Genomic DNA, 10,791 nt, shown 5'->3' on the forward strand with positions numbered 1-10,791 from the left:
AAGAGAAACAGGTAATGGGCAAGGGGACAGCCCTGACGCACTGATCTCTCCAAGCTAAAACGCTCTCCCATCCTGCCTCCAATGATGACTCTGCTAGAGGCTGTCCTGTACAAAGCTGAAATGCCCTGAATCCAACCTGCTGGGAAACCTAGCCGCTCCAGAGTCCCCTCCAGAAAGGACCAGTCCACCCGATCGTAGGTCTTCTCAAAGTCGAGAAGTAGGATGGCAAGGTGTGATCCGCTGTGCTGAGCCCACTCTGCCGCCTCTGAAAAGGTGAAGACATTGTCCAGGATACTGCGATCCTGAACAAAGCCTGTCTGAGTGTCGTGAATGATGTCTGGAAGTAGAGGCCGAACTCTGGCGCTGATCATCTTGGCTAGGATTTTGTAGGCAATGGTAAGGAGAGTGATCGGGCGCCACTGACGGATCTCCTGTCTATCTCCTCCCTTCGGGATGAGGCAAATCAATCCCGAGGAGAGGCTCTCTGGCATATAACCACTGCTGAAAATCCTCTGAAAAGCTGCTAAGAGGGGATGATGGATCTGGTCCCAGAAGGAGGTGAAGAATGCCCGGGATAGCCCATCCTCACCTGGGCATTTCTATCCATCGATGGCCATCAAGGCCTCCAGCATCTCATCCGTGGTAAACGGTGCCAACAGCGTCGCCTGCATGCTAGGCTGGACCAAGGAAGGAGTGTGTCTCCACACCTCCTCGCGGGCACGACGAGTGCGAGGAGCAAGTGGCTCCTACTGAAAAAGGGTCCTGTAGAAGTCGGTGGTCAAATCCCAAGACCTCTCCCGGATCCGTGACAATGTGTCTCGACGCTGTCCTGAGACTCCGAAGCTGATCACCTGCAGCTCTCTGGCCATGTGTCCTGAAGAACTCCCTGCACATCCGGTCACCCTTCCGAGCCCAGAAGGAGAGAGAGGCATGATAGGAAAACTCTGAGCGACGCTGGAGTGTCTCCTCAATAAGGGCTCTGGCTCGAAGAGCCTGGATCCGAAGCTCCTCCGAGCCCGCCGGGGATGCCTGCTGGAGCCGCTGAATGGAGGCGAGGTCTCTCCGAAGGGCTCTCTCTCTACCCCACCACTCCTGTCGAACCTGTAGGGCTGCGAGCTGGCAGATCTGGCTGGACTCCTGCAACGCCTGCGCCACCGAATCAACCAAGTCCTTGCACTCGCCCCAGTCTCTGTCCCAAAGATCGCAAATACTGCTGCCCACGTCCTCCCTCGAGAAAATGGAATCGGGAATCTGGCATGAGCGAGGGGGAAGGGTCTGAGCTGCCGAATCTAATGATAAGAGCATCGGCGCATGGTCGGAGAGTGTCGTCCCTGGAACTATACCGGCCTGACCGCCTCTGCTTATGGCCCAATCACTAACATAGAATCTATCCAGCCTCTCCAGGAGTCTGCCTCCTTCCCTGCGGAAACCCCACGAGAAGTCCAAGCTCCCGTGCCAACGCCGGAAGGATGGGTCTCGCCAACAGTCCCTTCCTCCTGTCGCAAAGATAAAAGACTCCCAAGCGGACTGCTCTGCCTGAGCCATACCTGTAAACTCCGGTCCTCTGCCCTGTTGGTCCTCCAAGGTCTCCAAATTGTTGAAGTCACCTCCAACAATCCAGGAATCCATGTCTAGGAGAATCCCTGTAAGTGTCCTCCAGAAGGTGGCTCTACAACAGAGATCTGTGGGGGCATAAATGTTGAGGATTCCAACTCTGGAGCCCTCTAATTCTAGGCCTACCCAAAGGGCATGACCTGGAATCAACGTGCCATGATCGAAAACTCCCTGGGCTAGCTGCTCTCCCACGGAAGTACAGACACCACCACTCCTCCCCAGAGCGCCGATCGAGGGCTCCCAATAAGTGTGAGAGCAACCAGTGCGGATCTTCCCACATCTACGGGAGTGAGCCGCCGAAAGCTTGTGTTCCTGTAGCAGAAGTACATCCACACGTCCTATCACTGCTGGCTGAAGTTCCTGTCTCAAAATGAGCTTCCTGGGACCACGGGTGCCAGAAGAGTGAAACCCGTTCACATTCCAGGATACGAGGTGTAGGCTCATGGTGAGGACTGGGAGGCAGTGAACAACTGTCTACTCGCGGTGTCTGCTCGCGGTGTCTGCTCGCGGTCTGCTCGCGGTCGAGGTCGAAGAAGAAGCTGACATTTCGGAGGAGAGGCGCTGGTGCTTATGGGAAGGTTTGGAGGGGGAGGCAGGGTCATCCTGCCCGTCCTTCAACACCTTCAGCAAAGGCGAGAGGCCTTTGGTACCATGAATGAAGGCTTTCTCGAGCCAGCTCGAGATCTCTGAGGTGGACATCCCGTAGAAGGCACGGAGTTTCTGAGGCGTCCAGGCTCTGACATCTTGGGGGAGGGGCCAAGACAGGGGGGGCCTGAGGATCACAATTAGTCTGAATCGTTTGGCGGCGCAACGCCACCGCAGGCGCACGTCACCCTCAAACCACTGAGTCTCGAGAAGCTGCCCACCGGACGGGCCTATCCAGGAACAAATCTGAGCATGCGTTTGCTCCTTGAGAGCCTCCCAAACCGAGTCGTCTGTCCAGGTCTCGGTGCCGTCACTGAGGAACGTGAAAGCAAAGCTAGGGCCATCCCTAGGGGCCAAGGCGGCTATCTTCCCATCCGCCCCTTTGCGGAGCAGGAAGATACTGATGTCGAGGCAAGCAGGGAAGGTCCCGAGGTCGGCCACATCCAAGTAGTCCCAGGGGCCAGATCTGTAAAAGTCGCGGGGGAGCTCTCTCTCCTGAGGCTGAGGCCCATCAGAGTCTGCCACTGAGGGGCTAGCGGGTGGAGAAGCCTGCACCGGTGGTGGTGGAGACTCCGGGTGTCCTATCAGCGGAGGGGGAGGGGGAGGGGGAGGAGGCTGGGGAATAGGCAGCTCAGACTCCTCAGGGGCGGCTGGCGGAGGAGAAGGAGGAGGGGGAGTGGGAACTGCCCTCGGCTGGGGAACCGACGGAGTAGCTAGCTCTACGGGAGAACTGAAAGAGGCCGGGGGGGGGAGGGATGGGGCTGCAACTGGAACTAGGGCTGAAAAGGAGGGGAAGAAGACTGAGGAGGACGCGGGGGCTGAAGCTGCGGGTCTCGGGAGGCAAGGGGTGCGGGGGACAGGGGCTGGGGCTGGAGGGGGGTAGGCTGGGGAGAGGGAGAGAGGGGGACCTGAGGCTGTGGAGGGCGGGCTACCGTCGAGAAAGATGCTCTCCCAAGTCCCTGGGGCGGCTGCCTATCGGGTCTCTGGGGTGCAGCTACAGGCGGGGTAACCTCTGCCTCCTTGCCTTTATCAGAAATCTTCTTGTTCTTTCCCTTTTTTCTTCTAACCTCAGCCCAGCCGCCAGCTAGCTCTGGTTCGGGCTGCCTCTGCTCCTCCTGGCGTGGCTGTCCGGAGGGGGGAGGAGGGGGCGGAGCGGCGGGAGGCAGGGAGGGCCGAGAAGAGTTGGCGAAACGTGGGCAGGCAGTCGCCAGGTGTCCAAAGCCGTGACACCTCAGACACTGTCCTGGCTGTCCGGTGACTACCATGCTCTGGGTGATGCTGCCGGCACCTGTCACGATCTCGATCACTACCGGGAGAGTCGCAGGATCCGCCACAGCCACACGGACTCGGGGGGCTCCTGCCGTAGTCACCGCATCGGCGAAGGTATCATGCATAACCCAGCCGAAGTGGGAACCAAGGTCCCTAACAATCTCAGCAGCAAGACCAGGAAAAACCAGCGTCACTGGATGGCGAGGTATACAGAACCGGGCATCAAAATCTGCTGCACTGAATCCACGGTACCACGGGACTATCATGATAATCTTTCCGTCCACTGACATGGGGGAGCCAGCAATTAGGTTGCTCGCAGCTTTCGCACTGGAGAGTTTGAGCCAGAAGATGCCCCTTCCCATAAGGGCCACCTCCACAATATGGCCATCCTCTAACATGAGAGTGGACTGGAGCCAGTCCCTGATGGCTGATCTGGAGGGGGAATGTCCAATGACTCTGCCGTAGACTGATGTAAGAGCAAAGTCGTTGGCCACCTCCTGAACCCGAGATGACTGCTGCTCAGTCAGGATGACGCGGTAGGCATCTGGAGAGGGAGGGACCGTCTGGGCCTCCGGTTCCGAGCAGGGAGCCGCCATACCGCCAAGACAAACTGCGAGGCTTCCGATGAGGAAGAGGCTGTCACCCAAAAACGGGGGGGGGTAGAAGCGGGAGGGTGGATCCTGGGTTTGGCGGGAACGGAGGTGGCGCACGAAGTGGCAGACGGGGGGTGGGGGGGAATGGAGAGGCGGAGGGGGCGGGGTGGGGCGAGTGAACCGGGGGGGGGGCGGGGGTGAGGGCGGGAGGGGAAGGTGAAAAAAAAAAAAAAAAAAAAGGGCGAGGGGACGGGCTGGCGGCGGGGGTGAGCGGAGTGGAGTGAGGGGGTGGCGGGCTGGGGTGGGGCGGTAGCGGGGCGGGGGTAGCGCGGCGGGATGGGGCAGTAGCAGGCTAGGGCGGTAGGGCAGTAGTGGGGCGGAGGTAGCGGGCTAGGGCGGTAGGGTGTAGCGGGGCGGACATAGCGGGGCGGGGGGTAGCGGGCTGGGGCGGAGGGGGGTAGTGGGGCGGGGGTGAGCGGAGGGGGTAGCGGGGCGGGATAGCGGGGGTGAACGGAGGGGGTAGCGGGGCGAGATAGCGGGGCAGGGGTGAGCGGAGGGGGTAGCGGGGGCGGGGGTGAGCGGAAGGAGTAACGGGGCGGAGGGGGAGGTAGAGGTACGGCGGGGGAGGAAGGGAAGCTCACAGGAGCTTGAAGTAGGCTCAATGCTTGAGCTACTTCAATCTCCTCTATTATATTGTCAAGACTCTCTTCCATGTACATGTTCGAGTCTAGTCTAGGGACAAGCAAATCAGTAGTTCTACTAGAGGGGGTGCTAGACAATGAGGCTTCTTCCTCTAAATTTCCTTCTTGGAGAAGGAAGATGAATGTAATCTCCCATGAAAGGAATTTGGTGGCTGTATTTCTAGTGATCCCTGTGAAGAGAGTGGGAGAGAAGTAAGGAGTCTCACTTGCAGCTTTCTCACATACACAATGGGGGAATACACACAAAGGTGGAGGCTAAAAATGATTTTCCTCTTCTTAGTTGCGAAAGCCAAAAGAACTCTCTCTAAGTCCAAAAGGAATAGGTGAACCCTATATGTGCAAACTCAACTAACCTAGGTGGCATACTAACTGAGCCACTAACTAGAGTACATAAAGATAACTGTCATCCACCTATTATTCATGGGCGGTGTACCAACCGCGTGTGCAGCTAACAAGTTGGTGATAAATGCACAACGGTCACCCTGGCATATCATGAGTGGAGCTCGATATCTCAACACTCCCCCTCGAGCTCAATCCCAATTCAGGCACACCAAGCAGGTCTTTGAACTTGCATAGCTTCTCTCTGCCCAATGCCTTCGTGAATATGTCAGCTACCTGATCCTCTATGCTGACATAAACAAGATCAATAAAACCTACTAGAACCATCTTCCGCACATAGTGATAATGCACCTCAATGTGCTTTGTTCTAGCATGATAGACTGGGTTATTTGCCAAGTGTATACTGCTCATGTTGTCACAATAAATGACAACTGGCCCATCTGATGCATATCATAAAGTAGCTTATGCAACCAAGCTACCTCACATGCAGCCATTGCTGCACCCCTGTACTCAACCTTTGTCTTAACAAGGCAATTGCTGCTCCAAGTGACTGTAGCACTCCAAAAGAGAACACATATCCACTGGTACATCGCCTATCAAAAATACTACTAGCCCAATCATCATCAGTGTAGATTCTGTGCAACTATATCTGAACCCCAGTCTCATAAAATAGTCCATACTGCAATGTGGACTTCACATACCTCAATATGCATCTAGCCGCATCCAAATGCGGCTTCCTTGGAGCCTGCATAAACTGACTTACCAACCCAACAACATAACGCAAATCTTTCTTGGTAATAGTCATATAAATCAAACTTTCTACTGTGTCTGTACATAGTAGGGTCTTCCAGAAACTCAGCTCGTCTGTGCTCAACTTTACATTCTGCTCCAAAGGAACTGAAATTGCCTTCTAGCCTATCATCCCATTTTTGGACAGCATGTGTCGTGTTCCGGTGAGAGACATAGGTTTAAGTGTGGTAAGCAAACATAGTACATGCATGTGTAAAAAGAGCGTGTATCATCATGGTTGAGGTAATGAAGGCTTTCGTCTTCATTGGGGGTTGCAGGGTTTAGGTGGAGTTTAAGGGTTAGAAGGAGGTTCCAGGGTTTAGAAGGAGGTTCCAAGGTTTAGAAGAGGTTTCAAGGTTAGAAGGAGGTTCCAAGGTTTAGAAGAGGTTTCAGGGTTAGAATGAGGTTCCAAGGTTTAGAAGGTTTAGAAGGAGGTTCTAGGGTTTAGAGAGTTCTAGGGTTTAGAGAGAGGTTCCAGAGTTTAGGAGTTCCAGAGTTTAGAAGAGGTTCCAAGGTTTAGAGTAGAGTACATGGTGGAGAACTCATTTCCCTTGTAGATCATGGAGATTAAGGGTTGAGGAACTAAGGGTTTAGGGGGAGCATAGGAGTGGGAGAGGAAGAAGGTGTAAGAGCATCTGGTTTGTTACTCCGTTGTTTCTTTGCTTGGTTACCCGCGATGAGGGCATTTCGGACGAGAGCATGTTTGCCCTCCAAGTGTACCAACGAACAAGTGAGTAGGTCCGCTCTACAGACAAGCAACAGTCGTGTCCTTAGTTTCATTCTGCATGTAATCAACAGTCGTGTGCCTTGAACGTATCGATTGTGGTATGTGCTCCCTCCCCTTACATCTCAATGCACGTGCAGTTATGATGCTGTCTCAAATGCATATACATTTGCATTACGACTGCATGATTTGTGAAGTGGGTTGGCTTGCAATGCTAGGTCCTCAAATGGATTTAGCCACACAATCTTGATTCAGAGACACTAGTTGGTGCACTAAGGGTTCACGTGTAAAGTTGTGAGAGTGTCATAGGATACATTCCTCCTCCCATCATATACATGCTTCTCTTTCCCATCTCCCTTTCCCCTTGTGCCATAGTCTCCCTCTTCATTCCCTCCCCTTCTAATCCCTTTTCCCCACCCATGATAACGTTTTGCCCTCACGTTCTCCTTTCCTCTATGGCCCTTGAGCGTTGCCATGCTTAGTGTCTAGCCTCTTGTCTTGATTTCTTTTCTAGGTAACAACACACACATGCACACACACACAGACACACACACAGACACACACACACACACACACACACACACACACACACACACACACACACGCACGCACGCACGCACACACACACATGCATGCACACACACACTTCCCCCAGGGGATGCTTGTGATCTTGGAGTTATCACCATTTGGGTAATCCATACAAACATTACTAGCTTTGACCTTGTGTCATTGAGAAGACTACATTAGTCATTTTGGAGGAATGGGACTCTAGTAAATGTTCTCCCTTTGTTCAGAAAGGTGAGAGACCTTACATGAGGAGATTATTTATTATGCCTCCTAGTTCACTAATGGATGTTGGAATTCCCGATCTTTTAAATTCACGAGGTATACATGATTTTTTGGAGGAAATCCTATGTGTGAGGATCAGTTAATTAATAGCGTAGAAGGACATATAGTACTTGGGAAAAAGAGTGATAGGAAACTTCATCATCTATGTCATATAGTGGCCCATAACATGGAGGGGAGCAGAATGTGCAATATGTAGAGTAATTGGATGCCAACCATCAGAATCCGAGCAAATCGGAGGAGATGCGGGGATTGGCATGAAGATATGTATGTCCAAGAAGTACTTGCATTGAAATTAAATGACTAAGTTTAGAGAGAATAATACCACACTAATGGCATTTTGGATGGAACATGTACATAGGGATGTACATGCACTATATTCTGAAACGTGACAAAATGCAAAGTGCCATTGTTGGGACCACTATATTGGTAATAGTGAGCAGGTGTAGTAAAGAAGGAACTAAGAGAAGCAAGGACATCTACTCTGCTTCACCTCGAGAGTGATTCTCCCTCCTCCCAACATGTTATTTGGAAGTGTAGAGGGAGAAGGATGGAGGTTCGGAGATGGTTTGGGAAAGGAGGTGTTAGTTCGGAAAGAGAAGACAAGGCGTGGCAACACGTGGTGGTTCGCGAGCATTGGCACAAGGACACATGGCGACCACTAGCGATGAGACCAAGGCATTCTTGAGCTTGCTGGTTGCGCCAATGACTAGTCTAAGGGCCATCAATGCACGCATGAATAGCTCTGGCTATCTAAACATATGATTGGACTCCCCAGCCACGCAAACTCTAAGCAAGTGCCAAAAAAATGGATACTTAAAATACCTGGCAGAAGAGGAGTTTCGAAAGGTGGTAGTATTAAAATGTGGGTCTGCTCCATGTTTATTGAATGCGGAAGTAATCTAGAGCTACCTCATCCTCGTCATGTGGCTGCTAATGAGTGGGAAGTAGGTCTCGCCATGCAACTGGTAGTAGAAAAATAAGGAACAAGGCTATGAAGGAGAAGAAGGTGAATCAGTGGATATTGTAGAAGAGACTAGCATCCATTTCACGAGAGAATGTTACAGATGAAAGAGCCACTTTCTTTTGCATGACCATGATCATCAGAAAGCTAGCTAGCAAAAATCCTAGATATAGGAACAATAAGAAGTTCTTGCCATTGTTCTTGTCCACCTAGAGAGGCATGTTTTGGGTAAAGATCATCAAGAGGAGGGAGACAAGGGATGGCAACAATCCAACGAGCAAGATAACTCAGTGGGTGTCTTGAATTTGAGGCATGCCTTCTCCATATAGGGCATGGTAGACCCATACTATTGTGTTAGCACAGGTCTAGGAATTTGCTCCCATGGACATATACAGATACATTTGCCATAGAGGATGGTGAGCTATCCTCTTTGTAATAGAGAGCCATATCACGAGATAATTGAACAAGTTCATGTTGGAATTCATGGTAAGAATAACCCAAGGTAGTGTGACCTCATACAATAGACCAGTTATGCTCCTTATGTTTGCTCCCAAATCTTTGAAGAAGCTGAGACTATTGGAGGCTACCCTTTTTGTCATTTTTGGAGCAAAAAAGGGTGGAGAATATAGTGCAAAAAAAAGGGCGGTTACTAGAGGCAACTCTTTTTGTCATTGTAAAACAAAGGGAGACGCCCTTTCTTTGAGGAAAGCAGATGCTAGAGGCTATCAATTCTTTTGTGATTAGAAAAAAGAGAGGTCAAGATAAAGAGCTCTTTTTGGGGGGAAAGGGAGGCTCAATCAATATCATATTGGATCCTTGGCCAATGTCTTGATATTGGATCATTGGCGAGGCTATGACCCTTTAAGTCAATCAATATCATGTTGGATCCTTGGCAAATGTCTTGAAATTGGATCCTTGGCCAATGTCTTGAAATTGGATCCTTGGCGACGCTGTTACCCATTTAGCCAATCAATATCATGTTGGATTGTTCGCCAATGTCTTGATATGGCACCTTTAGCCAATCAATTTAATGTTGGATCCTTCGCCATTGTCTTGGCACTACCGCCGCTTTTCGAGCTTTTTCTTGTAGTGCATGAAATAATATTGATCTTTGTGTGCCTGCGTGTAGTACGCCGTGTACTTAAAATCAAAGCCGTTTTGCTAGAACATACGGCAGGAGTAGTTCGATCTATCCATACTGAGCGTGTTAGAATACTCTAGCTCACTCTCTCATAGACAAATACTTGCTCGCCCTCCTAGTTCTCTCTCCTTTCGCTCTGCACTTTGCAATTGCCGCTCCCACAGATGGTTTCTCGGAGCAATATTCCACATATAAAATCCAGAAGCCTTACGATAAGAGTCTGAGCGAGCGTTATAGCTATCAAAATGGCGTGCACACCATGTGGGTGTTCAGTGACGATCAGCCTTTCGTAAAGGGCAGTACGACGAAGCCTCGAACGGAGATGCGCATTGAGGTTAGTAATTCCGCAGAAGCATTCCGTGTGATAACTCATCTTGTAAATTCATTCACCCTGTTTACCTGCGCTTTTTGTCTCTCCACCGGTCGCAATTGGTAAAGATGGTGATGGTCTTATGTTCAGGGGTTGGACTACACCTCGGGGGTGTGGCAATTTGAAGGGGAATTTTATGTGCCTTCCACCAGCACCGGAATGTCGATTATGCAGGTGATGGGCAACGCTCAAGGAATCTCAGCGGCCAAGCAATTGAGGGTATACAGTGGTAATCTGGTAGCCTCCATAGGTGAAAGGGCGACGGTGGAGACTGGAATCTACGATCGATGGGTGCATTTGAACGTGATCCACAACGCAGATGCGAAGCAGCTGGAGGTGTATTTGGATGGGCTGTTGAAGTTAAGCCAGAGTTGCTCTGGCGTTGGCAACCACTACTTCAAGTGCGGTGTCTACACGCAGAACAACCCAAGCAGTCGTATGGAATCCCGTTGGCGAAATATCAAAATCTGGAAGAAAAGACTTAGTAATTAATGGAGTTTACTGCGGTTGTGCTTGTTGTATCCAAAAATTTGCTATTATTTGTAAACGATGGGGCGAACCTCGACCTACAAAGTGCTAACATTACTTCATTTAAGCAACCCTGTGGATGGAGGCAAACATCAACGGAGCCAAGTTTTGGATTTCCAAGCTTGTAATAGGAAACTCTAACCCCCTTCACTTTCTCCCCTAGCTTTCACACAATCATAACCCTCTCTCTCTCTCTCTCTCCCTCACACACACACACACACACACATACATCATCACTTTCAATAATTTATGCATTTTTGTCATCTTG

The 10,791-nt window shown here is 51.0% G+C and overlaps 1 protein-coding gene across 1 annotated transcript; it reads left to right on the plus strand.

Moving 5' to 3' along the window:
- Positions 1-9,489: 9,489 nt before the first annotated feature.
- On the plus strand, positions 9,490-10,487 carry LOC147902401 (citrate-binding protein-like). The gene is made up of 3 exons (XM_087373216.1): positions 9,490-9,688; positions 9,790-9,959; positions 10,086-10,487. The coding sequence occupies exons 1-3, from the start codon at positions 9,490-9,492 to the stop codon at positions 10,485-10,487; spliced, it is 771 nt and encodes a 256-aa protein (XP_087229342.1).
- Positions 10,488-10,791: the final 304 nt, after the last annotated feature.

This window comes from Dipteris shenzhenensis, chromosome 4 (genome assembly GCF_047967505.1).
Source record: "Dipteris shenzhenensis isolate YYH24624 ecotype China chromosome 4, Dip_SZ_1.0, whole genome shotgun sequence".
NCBI lineage: Eukaryota > Viridiplantae > Streptophyta > Polypodiopsida > Gleicheniales > Dipteridaceae > Dipteris > Dipteris shenzhenensis.